Raw genomic sequence first — 27,989 nt, 5'->3', positions numbered from 1 at the left:
GCCCCTCTACCAGCCCCACAATGCACCCCTCAATGCAGTCATCTAATAACAACTCAGCAGCTTGTGTGTGCCACTATTATGAACCCCAATGCCCAGTGACTATTTCCAGATCTGGTTTCTGTGTCAGGCGCACAGCAGCAAATGCTTGGGCAGGCCTCCAGCCCGGCATATTCTGTCCATCAGATAGGGGGACCCAGACTTGGACACAGAAAGAAAGCTTAGCTTTCCTTTTTGTGATAGTTGAGTACAGAGCAGGAGATAAGAGGCCATGGGCTGATTTTATGCACATATTTCATTTTTTTCTATGCCTATTAATTTCTGTTTTCTAAGTCACTGGGCAGCAACAGAGCCTTCAAAGGCCAGACCTAGTGATCACAAAGCCGACTCCACTTTTCTCCAAAGCAGCCTATGTGGTAGAAGCCCCCAAGGGAGCCAGACATGTTGGCTCACACCCATAAGCTCAGCATTTAGGATGCTGAGGCAGGATTTCTGGGAGTCCAAAGCCAGTCTGAGTTACAAAGCAAATTCTAGGCCACATTGGGCTATAATGTGAGACTCTGTCTTAAAAAGCAAAACAAGCAAACTTACATCATTCAACCCAGGGAAGGTTCTATGTACAAAAAAAAAAAAAAAAAAAAACCAACCAACCAACCAACCAAACAAACAAACAAACAAAAACCCCCAGTATCCTAGACCTACAAGTGAAGGGAAAGAGTAAGTTCTTTTTGTTTTTTGAAACAATGTAGCTAGCCTTGGCTGTCCTGCAACTTGCTATTTAGAGCAGGCTAGCCTAGACCTCTCAGAAACGTGCCTGCCTCTGCCTCCTGAGTGTTAGGAATGAGGGTGTGTGCTACCACATTGGGTTTAGATGATGACTTCTTGGAGGAGAGACGCTTGTACTCATCCAAAGCCAAGGGTGATAAGAGGGACTGGGGCCACAGTGAGAGAGTGGGAGGAAGCTGTGTTCTCTCTTTGGTGGACCAGGTAGCAATAGTAATCAACGTTTACAGTGAACACTTTCAAGCCACGCATGACCACCTATGCCTGTATTTCCAGCACTTCTGAAGCAGAGGCAAGAGCACCAGGTATTTAATGCCATCCTTGGCTGTTGGGAGCTCAGAGGTCTTTGCCCTCACAGAGAGGCACTAGGGAATGCAGGAATGTTAAACGTGACCACACCAAATCCTCCCCTACCCCTTCAGATAAGACCTGCATCCTATCTATAGAACCCACCTGCATGGAAGAAGTGACATGTACATTGAGAAGAGTTTCTATGTAATTATGTCTCCTTATGCACATGAGATTGTGTTACGGGAACATATTTATAAATTGCACTGTACTTAAATATGCCGAAAATAAACTGCCCAGTGTCTTACTCTACAAGTTTGGGTCAAAACCAGCTATAGAGTCATGTTCAACCAGATTTCCTTCTTGCCCCATGTGGACCATCACTCTGCTGGCAATGGTGTTTACAGAAACACCCACAAATGGCAACCTCTAAGAAGTACTGAGAAAAGAAACGACGTGCATGCAGCTCATTCAGCATGATTTCAGTTGAGTTGGAAAACAATTTTGAGTGTGTGCAAATGTGATATTCATATTGTGCATGGTAAGCACAAAGCCTATGTGTTGGGAATGGAACCCAGGCTTTATGCATGCCAGGCAAGCTCTGTACCTCTGACTGCCCTGGCCCTTCCCTGTGCTTTAACACACCCAGGCAATGTCAGAGGATGTAGAACTCATGCATAAACTCATTGGTTGTTTGGTTGGTTGGTTTGGTTTTTGGTTTCTTTATATAGCTCTGGCTGGCCTGCAACTTGCTTTGTAGACCAGGATGGCCTTGAATTCAGAGACCAGCCCGTCTCTGCCTCCAGAGTCCTGGGATTGAAGGTGTGCCCCATCACTTAGCTGAAACAAACTGTTTTTTTATGACTTTTTAAAAAAAGATTTTTTTTTATTTTATGTATATGAGTAGACTGTAGCTGTACAAATGGTTGTGAGCCATCATGTTGCTGCTGGGAATTAACTCAGAACCTCTGATAGCTCTGGTTGGCCCCGCTCCATCCGGCCCTGCTCACTCCAGCCCAAAGATTTTATTTATTATTATATGTAAGTACACTGTAGCTGTCTTCAGACACACCAGAAGAAGGCGTCAGATCTCATTACGGATTGTGAGCCACCATGTGGTTGCTGGAATTTGAACTCAGAACCTTTGGAAGAGCAGTCAGTGCTCTTAACCGCTGAGCCATCTCTCCAGCCCCTGTTTTTGTTTTTTGGTTTTTCGAGACAGGGTTTCTCTGTATAGCCCTGGCTGTCCTGGAACGGAACTCACTTTGTAGACCAGGCTGGCCTCGAACTCAGAAATCCACCTGCCTCTGCCTCCCAAGTACTGGAATTAAAGGCGTGTGCCACCACACCCAGCCCTGTTTTTGTTTTTAATTAAGCAAATGTGTGTTATTCTGAAAAAAAAAAGAAAGTTCCAGTATAGGTATTTTAAGTTAAGCACAGTATATATTATGCTAGGCACACAAATATTGGATGCTTACAGTTACAAGAGAACTCTTGGCAGAGTCAAAAAGGATAAGTCCTAACTCTATCTCTGTCATTTCCTTGAGTTTGGCAAGTAATATAAACTGAATGGTCCTGTTGCCCTCCTTTATCTAATGAACACATGGCAAATGATGGTCAAGTACCCAATGTCTGCAAGACACAGCAAACAGCCAAGTGTAGCCAGTAGTTACTGAAGTTGTAGTAACCCCCTCTTACCCTGCAAGACTCATAAAGAAGATTCTAGATCCCGCCCCCACTATTCTCCTGCTCTAATTGTTAATTGTTTTACTTTTTTCTCAACTCTAACTTTTTTCTCAAAATTGATAATAATTATCAGTGTCTTACAACATAGGTAATCAAGCCAGGCATGGTAGTACACACTGAAATCCCAGTGTTATGGCTCTTGGTGCCTTTGAGGGCAGTATGGGCTACATACTACATACATACAAAGTGAGTTCAGGTCCAGCCTGGAAGATAAGGAGACCCTGTCGTCAATGAGATGAGCAAGGTTGTGCATGCCTTTAATCTTAGCACTCTGGAGGCAGAGGCAGGCAGACCTCTGTGAATTCGAGGCCAGCCTGGTCTACATAGTGAGAGCCAGGCCAGCCAGAGATACATGGTGTGAGACCCTGTCTCAAAACAAATTAGCAAATGAATAATGAAACCTGCTATCTGTTATGAGGACTCTAGGAGATGTGTATCATCAACAACTCATTGACCTTCTCTGAGCATAAGAGAGAAAGGCCCAGGAAAGTTCTGTAGTAGCATCAGCAGGTCTGCAGAGCCACAGTGAGAGGAAACGGGTTTGGGGGGGCTTATGCTCACCACCCAGCTGACAGGCTATTTCTCTGTGACCCTCCTCCATATTCCAGAGAAAATGTGGTGGCTTATTAATCCCAAAGAAAAAGTTTACCAGGTAGATGGGCTAGCTCAAGCAGCCACAAACACTACGGCTCTTTTACACAGCAGAGTTTTGTGCTCGGTGCACACAGTTCCAGTGGGATTAAACTGAAACAAAGAGGCAGCCAGATGCACAGGCTGTTTGAAAAGCCAAGATAGGAGGACCTCAAGTTTAATCCCAGCCTGGGCTAGACAGGAAGACCCTTGTCAGAAAGAGAAAAGTTAAGAGGAGGCGGTAGAAGGGAGGGGAACGAGGATGAGGGAAGAAGGAAAGGGAAAGAATATTCTCCCTGGGGGCTTTTCAAGGCTGGCTCAGAGCAACTATGCATGAGCTTTGGGGGACTTTATGACTGGGGCTAACCCTGGCTGAGAGCTCTCACACTCCACAGGAGAGTGCCAGGGGGTGAATGATCCAGCCTGTCATTCCTTGACTCTAGTGAAACCTTTAGCGTTTCTCAGCGGTTCTCCACTTGATACTGCTGGTGGATCTTCTCAGCTACCCCAGCTGCCCTGCTCCGGCCTCTTCTGATGGTGCCTGTCTATGTAGAGAGCATCATAAATACCCCACCAGGTTGGATAATAGGGAACATGTGGCCACTTTCACTAACTAGATCTTTCCCTATGTCTCTGAATGTCAAAGGTCTGGTTTCATTGAGCAACTAAGAAGTGGGTGTGGAGGAAAAGCCCTGGATAAGGCACGGTGGAGAATTCTGGGTCAGTCGCAGACATAGCAGCACATGGGCATGACAGCTCACTGCTCAATAGCCTAGTAATACGAACAAAAACGGGAGTTGGGGGATCAAAAGTAAAGGACAGGGGCATAAAAGGGACTAGGGGTCTATCCAGGCAATAATGCTTGATTCTTGCTGAGAACATTCTTTCCAGAAATCCGAAAGGGGAAAAAAAAAATCCTAAATAGCAATCTCAAACTCACAATGACTCAAAGAGTTCCTGTTTTCTCTGTTTGAACAGCAAAAAAAGATAAGCCAGAAAAATGACCATGCAAAGTCACATTGGATACCAGAGTCCTGAGGGATGGATGGGTTCAGGGGGAAAAAGCAGAAACATTTCCTCTCCTAGGGACAATCCTTCCCTCTCGCAAAGAACAAAATCCCAGGAATTCTGTAAATTTCTGCTTGTCCATATCTAGGGACCTAGGCAAGTCCAGAAAACCCACAGCTATCACTCCTAGACTTCACAGTCACCACTAGGAGCTGGCTCAAAACTGGACTCTAAAAGCAACAAGAAAAAGAACTCATAGGAAGTTACTTGATTCTGGACGAAAATAATTAGATCAACATTGTCATAGTTTAGTGAAAAGGACTTGCCGATTTGTGAGAGTGGACCCAGCCCTGGACATGTCCAGGGCTCCCCTTTCCTAGGGAGCCCAAAACAGGTACTCAGAGGAAAAAAAAAAAAAAAAAAAAAAAAAAACGCACAATGAGACCCAGGTGCGTCACGCCACAAAGATCCTAGGCAGAAAAAAGGGAGCTGCCCCTGTGAGCTCACGTCCCTAAATGACCCAAACTGGAAAAAATGGGTTGATGCGGACCCTTGGATCCCGGAGCACAGGAGCCAAACAAGACAATAGAGCCATAAAGAAGAAAATGACAGGAAGAGCTGGAGGAGCTCTGGAAAGGGACCGGAGAGGAGTGCAGAAATGGAGCTGGAAGAAGCGCCCGGAGAAGGGGGCGTGGAGTGAATCTGCCACGGACGTCCACGGTTGCTTCCAGGCGCCACAGACACGGGGATAGCTCCCTCCCTCCGCCCACCTGCCCCGCCGCTCCCCGCGTCCCGCACCGTGTTGTAGAACTCGGCAATGGCAGGCACGATAGTGTAGTTGTCCTCGCACCAATCCACCTCCGAACTGCCAGCCCGCAGGTGGTCCCACCAGTGCGGGGCGCCCATGGCCGCTCTGGAGCATCGGAGCAGCTTCTCTGCAGCGGCGACCGGCCCGAGCGGCTGCGAGGCACACTGTGCGTCTGTGGCTTTATGCGGTGCGGGACAGCCTCCGGATACGGCGCCTCCCCGCGGCCCTCCCAAGCCGGGCTGTGCCCGCCTGCCACCGCCGGGACACTCACGCCCCAGCCCCGCCCCCCGGAGTCCCGGAGCACGGCGGCCACGCCCACCCGGGGCGGGACCTGACAGGCTTGGGGAACCCCCAAGGGTAGGACCGGGGCTGGGGTGGAAGTCGGGACTCTCCGGTTCCACCGTGGTTGGTGGCAAAGGTCTTCGGAGTCGCTCTTGTCCGCGTGCGTCCAGGTTGTGTAAAGAACGCCAAAACGGCCCCTACCCTTTGTAAAAATGTAAAGTACGGAAAAACGCACAGAGACCCGGACCTCTTTGGACTCCGGGGTAGTTCGCAGCAATTTTCTTCACTGCACTAGGGACACCAATTCTCACGCCTAAGGAATATTCTTGTTCCTCTTGAAGGCAGAACAGCTTTACCAGACCCAATTCGTTGCTGGCTAGGATAAAAAGATTCTCAAGGCTGTAGCAACAGGTTCTCTGGACCCTGCCAAGCATCCTGGGCCACCCACACCAGGAGAGCATTTCTGTAGTACTGAATGTTTAGTCATTTATGGGTAACATAAGACTTGGGGAAACCTTCGGCCATCCCAACCCACAGAAGATGCAGGTAAGAACACACAAGTACAGAACGTAATACATACATAGTTGTATATAGTACATATAGTATTATGAGCTGGGCACTGTTGAGAGAGTGTTCGTTCATATGTCACTCATTAGGTGTCCCCGGTGGCATCCTGGGTAGCGGGTTCTGTTAACCTTTCTACCTTTCTCTTCCTCAGACACCCACACAGCCATTGTCTCCACGGCTGGCAGAAGCTGCCAGTCTCCACCTCCTGTTTACGAAATCCAGCTTTATTCCTTACAGGCCAAACCACTCCTGTGACCTCATTATCCCACCTTCTGTCCCCTCTCCCTTCTCTAGAGCCGGTTCTACTGAAGGTCTTCTGGAACCCAAGAAGAAGAACATAGACTGTGACCTCCTTCTAGGGTCAGTTACAGGCTAGCAGGAGTGAGCAGGCCAGAGCCACAAACGAAAAATGCACTATAAGGGCTCCCTGCACAGTAATGGCTCCCCCACTGTTGTATATTCAACACCAGCTGGTCCAGCAGAACTGCTTTCTCATGTGATCATATTTTTCTCCTCCCGATAGCTTAGGCAAAAATAAGCTGGGTGTAGTGGCACAAGCTTGTAATCCTGGAAAGAAAAACTATCCATTATCTATCTATCCAATATGATATAAAACAGTTACTGTGTATGGCAATTTTCTGAATTTGTGGTCCACGTGATCAAAATGTTTCTTGTTAGTACTGTAACATTATTTATCATTTGCAACATTTTTATTTTTGATTTTTTTTTGAAACAGGGTTTCATGCAAGCCAGGCTGGCCCCCAAAGTGTTAGAATTTATAGGCACATACCATCACATCCAGGTTCTCTCTCTCTCTCTCTGTCTCTCTCTCTCCCTCTCCCTCTCCCTCTCCCTCTCCCTCTCCCTCTCCCTCTCCCTCTCCCTCTCCCTCTCCCTCTCCCTCTCCCTCTCTCTCATCAGTGTGTATTGTAGCATTCCAAAGGCTGCAGTGTGATATATGACACCTAATAGAATTTACACATTCATAGGCATTAGATATGCCAGTTTAAATTCCTAGTATTGTAAAAATGTTGATGATAGACCCATATAAATAAAGGGTATTCAGGGTCCTCAGTACTTTTTAAAAAGACTGAGTCCTGTGGAAAGGTGTCTGTATGAGTGTGCGCGGTACTCATAGAGAATGCTATACAAGTCTATTCATGCAGAGAGAGTCTAAAAGCAGCTGCCAGGTATAGCCTCTCTCACTCTCTGCCTTTACCTTTTAGACAAGGATTCTTCCTGAACTTTGAGTCTGCATTTCCTCAACTAGGCTGGCAGCCAGTGAACCCCGGGACTGATCCTGCTTCAGTTCTCCTTGGAGCTGGGTTACAGCCATGCACCGATGCATGACTGTACATGTAGCAGTGTCTTACATGAGTTCTGGGATCTGAATTCTGCTCTTCCCAATTGCCTGGCAGCAACTCTTTACCACTGATTCATCTCTTTCCAGCCCCTAGTGTCCTCAATATTTTTAATTTTTTGTTTATTTTTATGTGTATGGGTGTTTTGTTTGCCTACATGTTTGCCTGTTCACTACATGTGTGCAGTAGCCATAGAGACCAGAAGAGGGCATTGGGACCCTGGAGCTGGAGTTATAGATGGTTATGAACTGCCATGTGGGTGCTGGGAATTGAACCTAAATCCTTTGGAAGAGCAGCCAGTGCTTTTAACCACTGAGTCATCTCTCCAGCACTCTACTGGAGCACATATTGTCAGAAACAATTCAGGTTTTAAATCAAAGTCCTTCACTGTCAGAGAGAATAAGCTCTTTTATCTTCTTGGTTCTTATGTAGGGTCTCTGGCTAGATTTAGGATTCCAATCAATACAAAACTGATTGGTTGACAAGAGAAAAACATAAAAGTTTTGTTAATTTCACATGTGCCTAGGAGTCTTCACAAGGGTGAAGCCTGAAGAAATGCTCAAAGAATGATATTTTTGTATTAAACTAGAGTAACAATATTAAAAAAAAAAAACAACAAGGTCTGGTGTCCTTAAACTTACAGTGATCTGCCTCCAGTACTGGAATTGAAGGCATAAGCCACCATGCCCAGCCCAAGAGCAATAACTTTATGTAGGGAGTGGACATTGAATCTAGGGCTGCGATTCTCAACCTGTGGGTTGCAACCCTTTGAGAGTTAAGGACCCTTCCACAGAGGTCACCTAAGACCATCTGCATATCAGATATTTACATGGAGACTCATACCCATAGCAAAAGTATAGTTATGATGTAGCAATGACAATAATTTTATGGTTGGGGATTGCCACAATATAAGGAACTGTATTAAACGTCACAGCATTAGGAAGGTTGGGGACCACTGCTCTAGGGGCTGCTACTAAGAGAAGTATGAGACAGAAGGGTGGAGGTGCTAATAGAAGATGGAGCTTATGCAAAGAGTTTCTTTGAGTTCACATCACCAGACTCAGTGCTCTAAGGGATTTTCTAGTGTTGGCATACATAGGACAGCCTTCTCCCACCAAAACTCCTTTACTTGTTTTTTGTTTTTCTTTCTTTCTTTCTTTCTTTCTTTCTTTCTTTCTTTCTTTCTTTCTTTCTTTCTTTTTCTTTCTTTCTTCCTTTCTTTCTTTCTTTCTTTCTTTCGTGCTGGGGATAGAATCTAGGACTTCAAGCATATTAGACACACTCCCTTCTACATTTCTAGCTATCCCTCAAAGAGTTCTTACGACTTGCTACATATAGGGGAAAGGCTGACTGGCTCTTTATGAAAGTACAGAGCCTCGAGTGATTTCAGCTTGAAGTCATCAATATACCAGCCCAGCATTTTCTGCCTTAATGCTTTCATCTTCTTAACGCCTTCTTATTACATACATGCTGTGTGAGTCACTGGCTGTGGATGAGTTGCAGAGAACACTGAAGTTAGAGAGTTCTCCAGTGACACCCGTGTGGGTCTGCTAATGATTATTACATTTTGTTTTCCGATCAAAACACTTTCCCAATGACTATAATGATCTCATTTAATATCAGTAGCTATTGTCAGGTAAGTGATTCTAATCTAAGGTTGCGCTCTACTAATACTGTGGTGCTTCGGCAATCAATGGTTTCACACTCAATCTTATAAGCTCTCTCTCTCTCTCTCTCTCTCTCTCTCTCTCACTGTGTGTGTGTGTGTGTGTGTGTGTGTGTGTGTGTGTGTGTGTGTGTGTGTGTTGGGGGGGTGTAGCAACAGGAACAAAGCCTGGCTCTCAGTTCTATGGTGAGTTTGCTGTCTTAGAGTTTTACTGCTGTGAATAAGACACCATGACCGAGGCAACTGTTATAAGGACAGCAATTAATTGGAACTGGCTTACAAGTTCAGAAGTTCAGCCCATTATTATCAAGTCAGGAATATGTCAGCATCCAGGCAGGCATGATGCAAGAGGAGCTGAGAGTTCTACATCTGAAGGCTGCTAACAGAATACTCACTTTCCAAATCCAAAGTCCCCAAATATTCTTCCAAACAAAAGCATGGTCAGGGCTATCACAACAATACCCCAAACCCTGGTACCAACTTCTGTTTTAGTCAGGGTTCTCTAGAGTCACAGAATCTATAGGTAGTGTCTATATATTAAGGAAATTTGTTGTGATGGCATAATCTTTAGTCCAACTAACCCAACAATAGGCAGCTGTGGATGGGAAGTCCAAGAATCTCAGTTCCACAAGGCTAGTTGTTTCAGCTGGTCTTTTGTAGAAGTAGATTACAACAGATGTGCTGGCAAGTGAATGCAAGCAGGTGAGAAGAGTGAATCTTCCTTCTCCTTGTGTCCTTAATGTAGGTCTCCAGCAGAAGGTATGGCCCAAAGTAAAGGTGTTTTGTCCCAGGCTGACCTTGAACTCAGAGACTTCCTTGCCTTTAGTCTCCTGGGATTAAAGGCCTGTACCACCTTGCCTGGGCCTAAGCTTTTCATGGCCACTATGCCTCAAGATCTCCATGTCAAGATCCATTTCAGAAACGTGTGTCTTCCAGCCTCAAGATCTGGATCACAGGTGAGCCCTCCAATTCTGACTGTAGTTCATTCCCGATACAGTCAGATTGACAAACAGGAATGGCCATTACATTACCTTTGGTCTAAATATGAATCACTGATCCAGAGCTATGAACCCAGGTTCTGGAGATGCCACCATGCAAATAAGCCAAACACACCCATGGTATCTTGCATTTTTACTTAGTGTGCAACAGTATTTACCTAAGCCAATGTCTAATGGGGACTGTCCAGCTCAGCTTGTCCCACGGGTAGAATTTATCAAACCACAGAATCTTTACTGGGAAGAGCAAAAACTGTAAGCACCTGAGCCAATGGAGCAAGAAGTGCCTGATTAGGGATGACATTCTTTGCATTTCCCTGTTTGGCCAGAGTTCGCCTCTGCCTGCCTGGTATAGGCTGCTGATTCCTTCTCAGGATAAGCCAAGCAGCAGCCACAGTTGGGAATGTTTCAGATTGTTTAGTGCCCACTGCAAATACACTGGAGGTCCCCCAGTCCACTCTTGGCCATGTTCAAGAAGTGTGTAAAAAGGGTACAGTTTCACTCGGTTGGGCTGGTCCCAGGCTGGACAAAGGGGATGACGCCTAGGTGAGCACCGGCCTTCGCCTCTCATAGCTTTCCCACTGACATTGACATGACATGACCATCTTGCCATGTCTTCCCTCTGTGATGGACTATGCTTCTAAGATCTTTGAACTAAAATAAGCCTGTTCTCCTTGGCATAACCCTTTGTCAGATATTTGGATGCAACAACAAGAGAAATAATTAAAACATATATGTTGAAAATGTCACAATGAAACCTATAACTTGATCATGATCCCCTTGCCTCTGCCTTATGAGTGGCAGGGTTACAGTGTGCACTACGATATCTTCCTCCTTGCTTTCAATTTGAGAGTCTAGACTCAGAGATGAGGGAGAGGGCTGGTTGTAACTCAGTGGTAAAGTGTACCTGTATCATGTACAAGGCCTGGGTTCTAGCCCCTGAACCAAAAGAGAAAAAGGCAGGAGAGAAGGAAGAGGAGGAAGAGAGAGAAGGGGCAAGAGTGAAGGAGAAAGAGGGAGGGACGGAGAGAGGGAGGGAGGCGGGGGTGGTGGTGGTGGTGCAGGCAGCAGGTCTTTGCCAAGCAACACTGCATCTAGGTGCCTGCTACTTACTTGCTAACAAGCCCTTGATAACCTCTAGAAGCGTTTATTTTCAGGCTCTAATCGGGTCTGAAAAAAACCCCACAAACAATGTTAAGACTGGATAAATGATAAAAAAAATAAGTGGTTTTGAGGTTAAGGATGTAGTTCAATTGGTAGAATGCTTGCCTGGCAAGCCTCATTGGCAAGCACATGAGGTTCTGCTGCCAGCAGCATATAAGGCTGGGTATAAAAGCACACACCTGTCATTTCAATATCTGGGAGATGAAGGCAGGGGGTCATCTTTGTCTACACGGTGAATCTGAGGCTAGCCTGGGCTTCAGGAGCCCCTGTCTCAAAAAAAAAAAAAAAAAAAAGCTGGGGGAGGGGGAGCAGAAAGCTTTTCTGCTTGAAGGGTATAGGATGTTTTTGGTGTGTTTTGTCTAATGCTTCTGGTTAGAGGGCTGTTAACTAGCTCTGGCTTGCAAAGATTTAGCAGGCAGTTTTTAAGCATCTCCATATAAGTGATGGATACTATAAAAGCAATCAAAAGACTGCTCTTAGCCCCCAAAGAACCCAACTCAATAGCTGGATGTAACAAAAGTACTGTGTAACCCCAGCATGAGGAATGCAGAGGTGAGAGGCTTGCAAGTCTGAAGCCAAATCGGCTTCATCATGAGTTCTAGACAAGGCAGAGCCACAGGGTGAGAATCTCATTAAAAAAAAAAAAAAGCAACAGGATTAATTGAAAAAAAAAACAAACAAAAAAAAAACAAAAAACCCTGAAGTCTGGGCACTGTTGTGAATGCCCTTAATCACAACACTTTAGAGGCAGAGGCAGACAGGTATCTGTGAATTTAAGGCCAGCTGACATACTTTCAAACTTATGGGGCAGGGCTTGACCTCTCAGTTGTTGTGGCCAACTGGATACCTGACCAGGGCTTTGACTGTACCTTTTCTCCCCTGTCACCTCACAAAGTGGGCTGTTCTTTGGCCTGCATTTTTGACTGGAAAAAAACCCAAAAGAGTCCGAGAAGCAAATCAGAGCTTCAGACAAATCCTTGAATACCTAACTTGAGCAAGTTGTACTGTGTTGCAAACTACTAACATGGAAGCTTTGTTCTCACCCCAGCAGGACTTAGTGAAAGCTAGCAAGCACAGGAGAGTATATAAAAAAAAGTGAAACCTCTAAAAAGAAATTAGGGCATGAAAGAGACAATTTCAAATGACCTGAGTAGTCAAAACGTAGATTACTAGCCCAAAACCCAGAAGAAAGAGAAAACCGTGACTTAGATTTATCTGACTGGAAATGCAGACTGGATATCTGCAAAGACACTGCCCCACCACTGCAGAGGCAGGCTAGGAGATTAAGAACATACTGGGATTAGAGAGATTTGTAGAGCATGGGGATGAGAGGGGATGTAGGGATCTGGGAAGAGTGACAGCATCTCCCTGGGCACTCACACATCTATAGAGCCTGCACCATGGGAGGCAGCAGGGCCTGGCTGCTGAGAGCAGTGGACCAGGCTGAGAAGCAAGAGGCAAAAGACCCCAGCAACCAGCTCAGGAGGAGGACGGGGGTGAGAGTGGTAGTCGAGGTGGCTGTTGAACCATCAAGACCGCTTCTAGATAGACTTGGTTCATACTATACTCCAGTATGGGACAATGATGCAGGTAGACTGCCCTAAGTTCTAGGCCAGCCTGGGCTACTCTGTGAGACCCAGAGTTCTAGGCCACTGGGCCATCTTTCCAGCCCCTCCACAGTTATGTCTTAAAAAGTGGGCTTATAAAAGGCTGCCAAGGCTTCATTTTTATGTCATTCTGGCAAACATAAAGCCATAGTAGAAAACATGTCTGTGGCTGCCTGGGGAGGAGAGGGCACAGGGCTCTGAAAGGTAACAGACCTCTGAATTCTAAACCCCAGGACCTTATTTAAGGGTAAATCTGATCTACAGATGGGCACAGGGCTCTGAAAGGTAACAGACCTCTGAATTCATAAACCCCAGGACCTTATTTAAGGGTAAATCTGATCTACAGATGGGCACAGGGCTCTGAAAGGTAACAGACCTCTGAATTCATAAACCCCAGGACCTTATTTAAGGGTAAATCTGATCAAACTCAAAGACAAATAAAAACCAAAAGCTCATTTAAAGATATTGTCTGGAGTATTTATGATAAAGTAGAACATGGGAGATTAGTATTACAAAAATAGGGGAGGGGACAGTCTGGTTTGGGAGGTCCAAATGGAGCAGCATTGACCCAAATGAGTAACTGTTGAAACTAGGTGGCAGGTACTTTGGATAGTTATCTCTACTTGTTATACACATTTACACTGTTTTCAGAAAGAAAGGGCTTCTGTAGATTATCAGCAAATGCATCACATAACTCAAGACCAACAGAAATTCAAGTTAGTGCCAAAGGCAGTTTCTGTACAGCTTGTAGTTATCTTTCATCTCTCCCTCAGAGGGCACAAGCAGAGCAGCCAAGGTTACCCTATCTGAGGACACAAAGGATATCGATCACTCTCTTCCTGGGAAGGTTTGGACCAGGGAACCTCCACTAAAGAAGCTCCTGTCAGCATCTTGGTCAGCATCCCGGTGGGTCTAGATGGTTCAGTGGCCACAGGCAAGTTAGGTAGATCAGGAACTAGTCAATGTCACAATCCAGGGGAAAGTTAAAGGAGAGTATAAGCTAACACTGGCATGTCAGGACTGTCCATTTTATCTGTGGGAGCTAGCTGTGTGGAGGTGGCTGTGTGGAGGTGGCCTACCCACTTCATGTTCCCTCACTCTGCCAAAGATCAGGAAATGCCAGAGGGAAGTAGGATTGACCCCGAAGGAGAAAATGAAGAGCGACAAATCCAGATAGGGTAAAGTGTTATCAAAGAGCAGGTGACCTTGACATGGCCCGGAAGGAAGGCATGCATGTTGAGCAGAGCCTAAGGGACATGGGGTGTTCCTTTTGCATAGGACAGATTGGGGCAAATTAGAGTCCCAAGAAAAGGGAGCTTGAATCGAAGTATTTTTACATGTGAAAGATGTGGGCGTCCTAGTGCATGCTTTTAATCCCTGTACTCAGGAAACAGAGGCAGAGCCAGCCTGGTCTATATAGTGAGTTCCAAGACAGCCAATGCTACATAGAGAGACCCTGTTACAAAACAAAACAAAACCACAGCCACAACAAAAACGCACAACTAAAATAAATAAATAAATAAATAAATAAATACATAAATAAGAGAATCCAGGCATAGTGGTACATCATCCCTTTAATCCCAGCACCCACATAAGTAAGTAAATGGATCTCTGTGAGTTTGAGGCCAGCATGGTCTACACAGCAAGGTCCATGCCACACAGGGTTATATAGTGAGACTCAGTCTAAAGACAAAGGAACGGGAGAGAGCACACTGAAGAGATGTCTCACTGGGTCAGGGCACACAAGAGAAATATTTCACTGGGTAAATGTGAGGCTTGCTGTACAAGTCCAGTAACCTCTGGAACCAATACAAAGGCAAAACTCTCTCTCTCTCTCTCTCTCTCTCTCTCTCTCTCTCTCTCTCTCTCAGAGAGTAAGAAAAACAGGAAGAGAAGGAAATGGAAGAAAGTCCGACTCCCGTGATTTGAGGCATGAGAGTGGGACTGGGGATTTGGAAGCAGTGGGCAGAGTGAGAAGCTCACGCAACTGCTTTTTTTAGGATTTATTTTTTTATTTCATGTGCATCTGGTGTTTTGCTTGCATTTCTGTGTGAGTGTGTTGGAGCCACTGAAACTACAGTTACAGACAGTTTTGACCTGCCCAGGGGCTGCTGGGCAGTCCTCTGGAAGAGCAGCCTTAATCACAGAGCCATCTCTCCAGCCCTTACCCTTAATTTTTAAATTTTTTATGCATATGTGTGTATATGTATGTTTTGCACAAGTTTTTTTTTTTTTGTAGATCCTGAGTACTTTTTTTTTAAGATTTATTTATTATTGTACATAAGTATACTGCAGCTGTCTTCAGACGCACCAGAAGAGGGCATCAGATCTCATTATGTGTGGTTGTTGGGATTTGAACTCAGAACCTTCGGAAGAGCAGTCAAGTGCTCCTGCCTGCTGAGCCATCTCACCAGCCCTGTTTTGCACAAGTTTTATGTGCACCGTATGTACACAGTAGCCTGGAAACCCAGAAAAGAGTGTCAGATCCTCTGGAACTGGAATAGTAATAGGTGGTTGTGAGCCACCGTGTGGGTGCTGGCAAGAAACCTGGGCCCTCTGCTAAAAACAGTAAGTTCAAAGCCAACTGGGTCTGCGTGGTGAGCTCCAGGCCTACCAGGGATACATAGACCCTCTATATCAAAACAAAAAAGACACGGCCAAAGCTGTAAGTGCTCAGCAGTCCTTTTTTTTTTTTTTTTTTTTTTTTTTTTAGATTTATTTCTTCTATATATGTGAGTACACTGTTGCAGTCTTCAGACACACCAGAAGAGGGCCTCGGATCCCATTACAGAAGGCTGTGAGTCACCATGTGGTAGCTGGGAATTGAACTGGAAGAGCAATCAGTGCTCTTATCCGCTGAGTCCTCTCTCCAGCCCAGAGTGCTAAGCATTCCTGCAGCCTGCATCCCACCACTCTAATGTCTCTGGCCATTATGACCTGAAAGGCATGGGGCTAAAATATAGCCAATATATATATAGTCAGCTGTCCACGGGAAAGTTCCAGACTAGACACCAAGAACAAATGACACTCTTGTTAAGGGGCCCTTGATGCTCCCCTGAAGTATGCAAACTTGAAGAAATTTCAATCTAGAAATATTTGGTGATTCACTAAATGGACTTGTTGAAATTTTTCCATCCACACAGAGAAGTTACTCATTTTAGCATGATAGGTGAAGCTGATCTTATAGTGATAGTTATCTTTCAGCCTCTACTCATGTATGCTGGAGTTACAGTCATACACCCCCACACTTGGCTGCATTTCTTTCTTTTCTTTTCTTTTCTTTCTTTCTTTCTTTCTTTCTTTCTTTCTTTCTTTCTTTCTTTCTTTCTTCTTTTGTTGTTTTGCTTTTGTTAAAAATAAGAGTATTTAGCAGGATATGCCTAATGCACACCTTTATTCTTAACAACAGGATGATCTCTGTGAATATGAAGCCAGCCTGGTCTACAAAGTAAGCCCATTTCAATCAATCAATCAATTAATCAATCAAGGTTTTAGCCTGGTATGGTGGCACAGGCCTGTCATTTCAGAACAGAAAAGGTTAAAGCAGAAAGCTTCTGAGTTCAAGTTTGTCCTGGAATGCATAGGAACCCTATCTCACATAAATACATATATACAACATGCACAGATATGAAAAACTGGACTTTTGCTTTCAGTTTTCTAATACTTATCCTTTCTTTATGTGGGAATGAGTTCTGGCTCAAATATTTTCTTTCTCTCTGAAAAATGTATATGAATATTGTTGTGTTTTATAAAAAAAGATAAGGCAGGGATATGTCTGTTTGAGGCTCGGTATGGTGAGGGCAGGGAGTGGGTGACTCTGTGGGCCCATGCCACCCTGGGTACCAGCCACACAATGTTATAGTATAGAACAGAGTTTATTTATGGCATGGAGAAGGGAGTTGAGGGGGTAGGAGAGACATAGAAAGGCAGGCGGGGTGGGGGATGGGGAGAGAAGGGACAGAGAGAGAAGAGGGTGGGAGAGCAAGAGAAGAGAGCAAGAGAGTGAGGAGGCCAAGCAGCCCCCTTTTTAGTGAGTCAGGCACACCTAGCTGTTGCCAGGTAACAGTGGAGCCTAGAAGAAATGCTAACAAATATCTCTTGTAAACAAGGTGTGGCGGTGCATGCCTTTAATCCTAGCACTCTGGAGGTAGAGATAGTCAGATAGCCAGCTAGATCTATAGAGTGAGTTCCAGGAGTGTCAGGGCTACAGGAAGAGCCTATCTCACCCGCCCACAAATCTCTTCTAAAAGAGGTTGATTTCAGATTCAGCAGGTAAGGGGACTCGCTACCAAGCCTGATGCCCTGAATCCAACCCACAGAACCCACATGATGGAGAGAGAGGTTCCACTCTGCAAGATGTCCTCTGACCGCCACATATGCACGATGGCACTTACATGTTCACACACGCTCACTCCACAGAAAATGGTAGAACACTCTTTAGTAGTTGTTTAGCTGGAAAGATGACTCAGCAGTTCAGAGCACTTGCTGGACCTAAGTTCAGTTCCCAACACACATATCAAACAGCTCACAACTGCCTGTCACTCTAGCTCCAGGAGATCCAACACCCTCTTCTGGCCTCCATGGGTACCCATACACATGTGATACAAGATACACAGATTCATATGTATATGTATGCATAAATAAAAATAAATCTTTAAAAAAATCTGTGAGATATGTGAACCACTGAAATTTCCTCTCGGTTTGAAATGAAATTTTCAGGGTTTTTTTTTTTTTTCTCTCATTTTGAAGGATAACTTGGCTGTTTATATATAGAGAGAAATTTAAGTATGTAAACTTCTTTCAATAATTTAAGGATTAGAGATGTGTGTGGGGGGCAGGGGATGCATGCATACATGTGGTAGAACACCGGTTTAGCATGTATTAGGTTGTTGTTTTCAACAAAATCCCAATCTTTGATTTTACCAATGAAGACTCAGGAGCCAGATGCTCAGAGAGGCAGAGAAAGCACCCAGCTGACCTTGCTCCTCAGCTGATGTCTCAGAAGGATACCCTCCTTCTCCACGGCCACCTCCAAGTCCCTTCAAACTGAGTGTCCCTGCTGTCTACTTCCTGTGATTTTCTCTATCCATCCGTCTGGCCTTCCTCTTACTCTCTATGGGATTTCCAGGAAATAGCACAATCTTGGGGTTCACAGTGTGCTCAAATATCCTGCAACACACAAGTATGCCCCTGAATTTGGATCCTAGCATCTACATAAGAAGCAGAGTAAAGCGGTATGCATCTGCAATCCCAGTTCCAGGGAGGCAGAGATACGTCGATCCCGGAAGTTCACTAGTCAGCTAGCTGAGCTGAACTGGTGAGTTCCAGGTGTAGACTTCTAGCACCTGGGGACATGAAGAATGAAGTGGCCTTTTCAAGTAGCTAGGTGGGACTTTCAGTGGAGGGAGGGGAACATCAACATACCCACAGAAGCTTAAACCCCAAATTTATCCTGCCTTCAAGATATGTAAGGATAAAGATGGAGTGAAGATTAGGGAAGGGCCAACCAATGTCTGGCCCAATTTAAGACCCACCCCATGGGAGAGAGCCAACTCCTTGACACTATCAGCGATGCTCTGCTGTGCTTGCATACAGGAACCTAACATAACTGTCTCCTGAGAGGCTTCATCCAGCAATGGATGGAAACAGATGCAGAGACCCATAGCCAAACATCAGGCAGAGCCCAGGGAGTCTTGTGGAAGAGTTGGAGATGATGTTGAGCAAACTAGAGGGATCAAGGATACCACATAAAGACCTACAGTTCACTAACCTAGGCCCACGGGGGCTCACAGAGCCTGGGCCACCAACCAGGGAACATGCAGGAACTAGACCTAGACCCTCTACTTATTTGTAGCAGATGTGCAGCTTGGTCTTCATGTGGGTCCCCTAACAATTGGAGCAAGTGCTGTCTCTGACTGTTGCCTGTCATTGGTTCCCCTTCCCCTAGGTAGACAGCCTGGTTGGGCCTCAGTGGGAGAAGATGCACTTAGTCTTGCTGCAACTTGGTGTCCCAGGGTAGGGTGGTGCCCAAAGGGTGTGCCACCTTCTCTGAGAAGGGGAGGGTGAGACTGGGATGAGAGGAAGGGAACTTTGATCTGGATGTAAAATGAATAAATATACAAATGAATGAAAAAGGGAAAAGAAGTAGAGATTGTCTTTTAAGTTGAACTTCTGTGTTTAAAATGATTCTCTGTATCTCTCTCTCTCTCTCTCTCTCTCTCTCTCTCTCTCTCTCTCTCTCTCTCTCTCTGTGTGTGTGTGTGTGTGTGTGTGTGTGTGTGTGTGTGTGTGTGTGTGTCCAAGACTGGGCTAGAAAGCAAACAGCTTTCTGAAACACTAGAACCCATTTCCTCTCCTACAACTTTAGTTAGCCCAGGCTACTCTGGAACTTACTATGTAGATTAGGCTGGCTTCGAACTCATGATCCTCCTTTCTTAATTTCCCAAATACTGGAATTCAAAACAGGAACCCAACATGGCTGACTGGTTGGTTTGATCCACAGCTAGTCCAGGATGGCCTCAATGCATTTTATAGTTGAGGCTGGCCTTGAACTACTTACTGATCCTCCTGCGGAAGCTCCCTGAAATCCTAGAATACAGGTATGCACCACCTCCCTGGTTGCTGTTTCTTTTGTATCTATGGAATCTGCATTTCTAGATACAATAATCTTGAATATTTGAGGAAAAACCTGCACACAGTGAACATTTGTAGACTTTTTATAGTCATTACTCTTATAAAAATAGCATAAAACAACTATTTGCATAGCATGTATACTGTTCTAGGTGGTACACAGGAAGTCAGATGTGAGCAGTACTCAATATCATGCTATTTTACAAAGGAACTGGAGCATCCATGGACTTCGGTATCCACAGGTGTCCATGAGACCAACACTTCATAGAATTGTTGAGACAAGCCCTCAAATGCGCCGTGTAGCTAAGACTCACCTCACACTCCTCAGCTTCCTGCCTCATCTAAGTGCTACTATCATGGCAGAAGTATACAACCAAGACATGATGCAAATTCTTAAAAGTTCAAGCCATCTGTTATATAGAACAGCATGCATTTTAGATTTGTAGCATGGCTTTCTTCACATCTAGAGTAAGAAACCTTTACCCCTTTAACCTGCTAACACAAGTCCATTGGTTTTTGAGATATTACTTTCTTTCTGGAACAAATATTCTACATTTACTTTGTTATCTATCTGCCAAAGATCTGGAGTCAGTGAAATTTGCAACAGAATGCTTGTTTTTCTGAATAGGTCATAGAATTTAGAAACCAAGGTCTGGGGGACAGGTGTGCCCCAAGTTCCAGATCCTATCTAACTCACAGAGATCTGCCTGCTTCGCCTCCCGAATGCTAAGATTAAAGGTGTGCACCACCTTGCTCATCTGTTTTAAGACAGGGTCTCCCCCATGTGACCCTGGCATTAATTTATAGGCAAATAATTGTGTGTGTGTGTGTTTGTGGTGATGAGCTCTTGCTAGGTTGTGGACGCTGCCCTGGAATTCACAACTCTCCCATCTCTCCTTGTGAGTGTTAGCATTACAAGGCCCATTCTAGGAATCTTACAAAATTATGGTAATCAAAACAGTATGGCCAGGCAGTGGTGGCACACGCCTTTAATCCCAGCACTTGAGAGGGAGAGGCAGGTGGATTTCTGAGTTCAAGGCCAGCCTAGTCTTCAGAGTGAGTTCCAGGACAGCCAGGATTAAACAGAGAAACCCTGTCTCAAAAAACAAAAACAAAACTAGTGTGACCTGGCACTGGACAGCCATAACAAACCAAAGGGTCAGGTCAAGTGTGTGGAGAGCGCTCCCATCACATGCACTGCCGGAACAACTACATACCTACATGGGAAAGGAGGAGGCGAGTCTACTGTTGGAGAGACATATGAGCATGACCACTGTGCAGATTTCAATGGCATGTGTTGTAGTTCCAGCCACTTGGAAGGCTGTAAAAGGACTGTTCAAGTACAGAGGCCAAGAGGCCAGCCTAGGCAACACAGTAAGACTTGGTTTAAAAAACAAAACTCCAAGTGGACCACTGACCTAATACAAGAACTAAAATAAACAGGGACCAGTCTTTAAGATCAGATTGCGGTGGCACAGGCCTATGATAATCTCAGCACTTGAGAGGTGAAAGCTCCAGGATCAGGAGTCATCCCCCAGCAACACCGTGGAGTTTGACATCAGCCTGGGCTGCAAGGTGAAAGCCTGCCTTCAGATACCTCAGTATCACATGCAAGCTCCTCCAACCCCTCTCTCACTTGTGTGCATGTTTGATTCAGGCTCTCACTGTGTATTTCTGCCTACCCTGGAATTTACTATATAGTCCAAGCTGGCAAGAACTTGTGACAGCCGTCCTGCCTGTTTCCATAGTGCCAGGGTTAGAAGCAGGCATCACCAATGGCAGGTCTAACAATCCAAAATTTAAAAATAGGTCACAGGGTCTGGAGAGACATCTCAGTGGTTAAGACTAGTAGCTGGGCTTCCAGAGGACCAGCATTCAATTCCCAGAACCTTCATGGCAGCTGACAACCATCTGTAACTCCAATTCAAAGGGATCAGACCCCTTCTGATGTCTGAGGGCAGAGGCAGGCAGCCATACTTCCAAGGATATTGTATAAAGCAACAAAAATGTTCAACAAGAAAATCAACACACAAAATGTGATCGCGCGCGCGCGCACGCGCGCGCACACACACACACACACACGCGCCTTTAAAAGGAAGAAAAATATAAACTTGAAGACTGCACTCAGTGAAGCCAGCCAGTTATAAAAAGACAACTTCCATTTGATTCCATCACATGATGGACTTACTCAAAATTTTAGAGACAGAAATTGGTGACAGTGGTGAGCAGATGGGTATGATGTACATAGAGACTTTCAGAACAGCCAGGGTTTTATACAAAGACAGTCTCAGAAAAACAAAAGACGAGTTTGAACAGAACTGTGTGTGACTGCAGTAAACAAGCATGGAAATGGTGTTAATTTGTGTTTTGAAAAAAGAGCTGACAACGACGGTGCCGCTCAGTGATGAGCCCCGAGGCTCAATTTCCAATCTGAGTTGTCACCCCCAGCCCAGCCACAAAAGGGACAATTTTGGCAGAAGAAGAGCGAAAGCAGAGAGGCTCAAGACTCTGAGGCATACGATAGATGTCTGTGCTGGGTAAACGTGACTGCTTAGCCTCTGCGGTCCGGCGACTACAGGAGCCACTCAATCGCTGGGATCAGGACAAGATCCCGGATTGGAAATCTTCTGTACGGATGAGGGACCTGACAGCCAGGGCGACAATTCCGGTCGTGCTTTCCCATTTTAGGTACTACTAGAAACCAGGGTCGCAAACGGAGATTCGGCTCCTCAGTAGACCAGTCTGGAAGCGGCTAACCCCGGTGATAAACGACAGACCCCGTCACCAGGAAGGTCCAGGAAGCTAAAATGACAGCTCGCTGCAAACCGGCCTCTCCATAGTCTAGTTAATCTACGCCCGGAAGTAACGCCCCTCTAAAGTCACTTCCGCCGGCTGTTCTCGCGAGAACTTAGAGCGCTATGTGCCCTGGGTTAAGCGGAAGTCGGGCCTCTTTTTCGTGACGCCTCCCAGGCGCTCGGCTGTGTCAAGATGAAGGTAGGCGTCCCCGGCCAGGGCCGAGTGAGGCCGCCCGAGCCCGAGCGTGCGGCACGGCCTCGGTCCCAGGCTCGCATAAGTCCCGCACTAAGTGGAGAAGGATCCGAGGCGGGAGGGAACTCGTTTTGGCGGCCCTGGGACGCTCTGGGAGAGCGGATGGCGGGCGATTGCAGCGCCGCCGCGGTGGACGTAGCGCCATAGCGGCGCCCGGCTCCGGGCCCGGCACGCGCGGTCCCGAAGCCCCGCTCGCGGCTGGCAGCCTTGCGGCTCTCGAGCCCTCGCCACTCTGCTAGCGGAGGTCTTGAGGGTCGCCCGGCGTCCTCAGCATCCCACAGAGCTCCTGTAAAATGTCCCGTGGATGCGGCGCTTTGCCGGGCGTGGGATCCGAGCCTCGGACGCCCTGCGTTGTCGGCCCGGCTTGGGTCCCTAAGGTTCTCTCTTGTCCCCCTTTAAAACTGTAGCTGAACATCTCCTTCCCCGCCACCGGCTGTCAGAAGCTCATCGAGGTGGATGACGAGCGCAAGCTCCGCACCTTCTATGAGAAGCGCATGGCCACGGAAGTAGCCGCTGATGCTCTTGGTGAAGAGTGGAAGGTAAGGTTGTTACCGGCATCCATGTCCCAGCTTGGCGAGCGCAAGGGCTGTTTTGGGTTAAGTTTCATTAATAGAACCAAGTTTGGGGAAATGGGCCGAAAGGACATGCTTCTTTCTTGCTTGCCGTACGGAATTCAGGGTCTTAAAAAAAGCCTTTCATGTTCATGCTAGTAAAACCGGGGTAGTCAGGGTAAGTCAAAAGGAGAGAGATGGCTAGTTTACCTTAGTTGGAAACGGAGACAAAACGTGAGTGGTTGAAATTGGTCTCAGTTATTCTCCCTAGTCGGGTGTTGAACCTAAGAGGTTAAGAACCTGCACTTAGTAGGTTGGAACTGAACTAGTAAAATGTTGTTATTTTATGTTCAACGCAGGGTTATGTGGTCCGGATCAGCGGTGGGAATGACAAGCAAGGTTTTCCCATGAAGCAAGGTGTTCTGACCCATGGCAGAGTGCGCCTGCTGTTGAGTAAGGGGCATTCCTGTTACAGGCCAAGGAGAACTGGAGAGAGGAAGCGCAAGTCTGTTCGTGGATGCATTGTGGACGCTAATCTCAGTGTTCTCAACTTGGTCATTGTAAAGAAAGGTGAGGCTTTTGTTGAAGCTTGCTTGCTTGTTTATTGAGAGAGATCTGCCTCCTAGGTAGTGGGCATTGGCCCAAGAAGTTGTTTCCCAAGTGATAAACATTTAATGTCTCTATTTTGATTGTTTCTTTAAGGAGAGAAGGATATTCCTGGACTGACAGACACTACTGTGCCTCGTCGGTTGGGACCTAAAAGGGCTAGTAGAATCCGCAAGCTTTTTAATCTCTCCAAAGAAGATGATGTCCGCCAGTATGTTGTCAGGAAGCCCTTAAACAAAGAAGGTAATGGATTTGGGGGGGGGGTGTATTGTGCTACTGCTGCAGCTTTGCTTGCCAGCCCGGAGTCTGGCTTACCAGACTTTATGTTCATGGCTTTGGGGTTAGGAATGGCCAGGATTCTGAGATTACGAAGGCATTCTCATTTTAATACATTTGAAAATCCTTTAAAGCACTTGATGTATATGTAGGGGCTAGAGGACAACTTGCAGGAGAGGATTTTGGAGAGACCGGGTTCTAAGCTGGTGTTTTGGACTTACTGATGACTGGCTCTCGTATTTGTCACCTCTGGGACATAGATTATGGAAGTCAGGAAAAACACTTAAACGTAAGAAAAAATACTATGTGTTAGGCAGCATACTCATTAATGAAGAGTACAGCATCAGGTACACGATGTTACTGTGTCTGTAGGACATGGCTTGTATGTGAGATACAAATAACTCAGGACTGTGGACTTGTACATGTACTAATTAGAGTGGTACTAAAGGAAACGTGTAACTCAGTTGACAAGAGGTTTAAAAATGGTCCATTTCCCCTCATGGACAGAGTGGCTGACCTGTAGCAGAACTTGACTATCCCAGCTTATTTACAAGGGTCCATGAGCTGAGATGACAGCAAGTTTCTGTTCCTAAAGAGACCTGTAATGTGGAGTAAGTGTAAATTCAAAAGGCTAAAACAAATTTTAAAAGTTCTAATAGTAGGCAGAGTCCATCTAAAAGTAGGATTCAAGCATAAATGAAAAAGAATGCAGACCATAGGGTCAGAGTAATACTTTAAAAAAAGGTTTTGAGGACAACACAGGCCTTGGATGAATGGTGGGGGTTGAATGGGGCCTTAGGTGTGCCTGGCTTGAGTTACACCACTGCATAGTCATCCAGCATGGGTGCTGAGAAGTGATTGCTCATCTGGATTTTTAGGTAAGAAGCCCAGGACCAAAGCACCCAAGATTCAGCGACTTGTTACTCCTCGTGTCCTGCAACACAAACGCCGACGTATTGCTCTGAAGAAGCAACGCACTAAGAAGAACAAGGAGGAGGCTGCAGAATACGCTAAACTTTTGGCCAAGAGAATGAAGGAAGCCAAAGAAAAGCGCCAGGAACAGATTGCCAAGAGACGTAGGCTGTCCTCACTGAGAGCTTCTACTTCTAAGTCTGAGTCCAGTCAAAAATGAGTCTTTAAGAGCAACAAATAAATAATGACCTTGAATCTTTCATTGGCTTTCATTAATAGTGTAACTAGATAAATGATGGGAAAGATGAGACAGAAGAAGGAATACATCTATAGGACTGCTAGAATATGGGGAGAGTGATTATTTTCAAATTAATATGTATCGAGCTTCTACCCCAAGGTAAATAAATAACATTTGGAGACCATTAAAATGTAGGATGGCATAGAAGAGGCCTTTACTAAGATTAATAATTAAAGAAACACAGCCTTTAAAGTAAAAAACACACTGTGCCTTTGAAACTTGCTAAAAAGATTAACTTCTGTCCCAAAAGGTATCAGCCATGCGCTACCAGCCTCCCTGCCCCTACAGTGGCAGTGGCTGCATTCTTGGTGAATGGTAGTGGAAGGGATTAAACCTAGGCCTCAGTCATGCTTCCCAGTCACTGGTACTGATTTGTATGCACCCGCTTAGGTGTGAAGGTAGTTTTGGTGTGTATCACAAGTTAGCCTGTGTAGCGAAGACAGGTTTTCTCCACCGTGTTTTTTGTTACACATGACTATTCACAAATGTGCTGCAGACAGTAAAATGAGAAATACCCTTCCAAGGACCTGCTCTTGATTTTTGTTTTGGGGTAGGGGTGTTCCAAGACGGTCTCTTGGTTTAATTTAGGTTATTGTGGCATTCAGTAGACCACACCGGCTGCAACTCAGATCTGCCTGTCTCTGCCTCCTGAGTACTGGGATTAAAGGAATTCTAATCTAAGATTTTTTTTTTTCTGGCAGAAGAGTTAACACATTAACTTGGGTATTAACAGGTATGCTAAAAGAAAAGGCTGCAGGCTACCAGGAACAAAGCCACCTCCTTTTAGTGCACAGGTTTTACTATACAAATATCACCTGTACTCAAACGAGAGCCTTTTTGTAAAACATTCCAGGTACACTGGATCACTGCCATTGGTGGCTCCGTTATTCTGTCCTATGCTAAGATCTGATGACTGAAACCAGTATTAAGTCCAACATAACACTGATCATTGTTGAAGGACATTCTGATTCTGGGAGCTGTGAATATCAGAACTCCTAACCCTGCTAGTGTTAACAAACAATGTTCATTCAGTGTGGGATTTTCACATCTTGGTTTTGTCCACTTCATCTTTATATGACATGTGACCCATTGTGATTTTGTGTTTTTCAATATCCTGGCTGGCCTGGGGTCAAAAGTTGCTTCAGCTACTCTGAGTGCTGTTGGTTGCCAACATTCCTAGCTTTGCGTAAAACAGGATCTTTCTAGGGCAGTGTCTGGCTGGCCTGCAACTCACGTATGTAGTCTCTGCCACCATGACTGGAAAGAGCAGGATCTTAAGGTACATGAGGTTCAAAGTGAGTAATAGAAGCTGCTTCCCTAGAAAACAAGTTCAAAGAGTAAAACCCAAAGCATTGCTTATATATAGTGTGATTCACTAGGCAGGCCCCAAGTTCTACAGCCAACTCCCATAGAAACCAATACTGTTCGTGTCTGCTGTTTTGGGGAGGTAATAGAAAGCCTGGTCTATACAAGTGAGTTCTAGAGTAATACAGTGGTTTGCAACTTAAAACCTCTGCTGCCTCTAACATGAGAGGAAACCTAAAAGCAAACAGAACATTCCCTAAAAGGCATACTGTGGCATGAGATAAGATTCACGTGTGACCCAGAGACCATCTTGCTTACTACAATTGTATAGGATATTGTAGGGCTGCAGTAACAATTCATGATTAGATGACTTGATTACTAGGAAGTACATGTCAGTGTCAAAACTAAAATGTTAAGCAAAATTTAATTTTGAAGATTGCTTTTAGAATAAAAAAAATTTTTTTAGTGTTCATTGGTGATTTGACTACATGTCTGTGAGGGAGTCAGATTCCCTGGAACAGGAGTTAAAGATGGTTGTGAGTTACCATGTGAGTGCTGGGAACCGAACCTGGGGCCTCTGAAAAGTAGCTAGTGCTCTTAAACGCTGAGCCATCTCCAGCCTTAATTTTTAAAGTTTCCCATAGGCAAAGGTACCTGGACTATGTATTTTCCTTAAAAAATATTTATTACGCCGGGCGTGGTAGCGCATGCCTTTAATCCCAGGAGGCAGAGGCAGGTGGATTTCTGAGTTCGAGGCTAGCCTGGTCTACAAAGTGAGTTCCAGGACAGCCAGGGCTATACAGAGAAACCCTGTCTTGAAAAACCAAAAAAAAAAAAAAAAAAAAAAAAAAAAAAAAAAAAAAAAAATTATCAGCATGTATACCTGCATGCCAGAAAAGGGCTTCAGATCTCAGTATAGATTATGTGGTTGCTGGGAATTGAGCTCAGGATCTCTGGAAGAGCAGTCAGTACTCTTAATGGCTGAGCCATTTCTTCAGCCCAAGGAAGCACCCATGTTTAAAAGCAATTTCTAATTGACAAAGTGACAAATCAGAAATGACAATAGGATATGCCCAATTCACCAGGAGAAAGGGAAACTACTTTTACAGTGCCGAGAAAGGCAGTTTTACTGGGACAGTTCTAGAATTAGAACAGATTGCTAGAGTTTGAGGCCACGTAGAACAATTCATGAGAAGCCGAGAGAAGGAAGCTGGGGAGGGGGGTGGTGGGAAGGGAAGAGATCAAAAACAACTAGGAAGGCATGAGGTTATTCAGCAGTCTCACAGGCTGAAAACATCCTAGGCCTTGATTAGATTGTATGGAGGCTAGAAGTTTATAGGAGTAGGCCTGAGTTAGCAGACAAGCAATAAGCCTCATAGATAACAATTACACCAGGACAATAAAAGTTACTTTTACACCCATGGACCCAAGGTTAGTTATCTCTGTAGGTCTTGTGGTGGT

The 27,989-nt window shown here is 45.3% G+C and overlaps 2 protein-coding genes across 7 annotated transcripts in view; one reads left to right on the top strand and one right to left on the bottom strand.

Annotated features, from left to right (window-relative positions):
• Positions 1-5,499, bottom strand: part of Acer2 (alkaline ceramidase 2) — a 58,177-nt gene extending 52,678 nt beyond the window's left edge. For 3 of the 6 annotated variants that reach the window (NM_001290543.1, NM_139306.3, NM_001290541.1), the window contains exon 1: positions 5,251-5,433. In NM_001290543.1, the coding sequence (NP_001277472.1) occupies positions 5,251-5,358 (108 nt within the window). In that variant the 5' untranslated portion in view covers positions 5,359-5,433. Of the gene's footprint in view, positions 1-5,250 lie in introns of all 6 variants that reach the window. The other 3 variants (XM_006537878.4, XM_006537877.4, XM_011250012.3) reach the window with 3 other exon arrangements.
• Positions 5,500-22,479: 16,980 nt separating this feature from the next.
• On the top strand, positions 22,480-25,748 carry Rps6 (ribosomal protein S6). Its single transcript, NM_009096.3, has 5 exons — positions 22,480-22,526; positions 22,988-23,119; positions 23,491-23,701; positions 23,834-23,980; positions 24,892-25,748. The coding sequence occupies exons 1-5, from the start codon at positions 22,521-22,523 to the stop codon at positions 25,143-25,145; spliced, it is 750 nt and encodes a 249-aa protein (NP_033122.1). The 5' UTR covers positions 22,480-22,520; the 3' UTR covers positions 25,146-25,748.
• Positions 25,749-27,989: the final 2,241 nt, after the last annotated feature.

The sequence above is a fragment of the Mus musculus genome, chromosome 4, assembly GCF_000001635.26.
Source record: "Mus musculus strain C57BL/6J chromosome 4, GRCm38.p6 C57BL/6J".
Classification (NCBI taxonomy): Eukaryota; Metazoa; Chordata; class Mammalia; order Rodentia; family Muridae; genus Mus; species Mus musculus.
The sequence above is the reverse complement of the archived record's forward strand: the minus strand, read 5'-3'. Positions and strand labels throughout refer to the sequence as shown.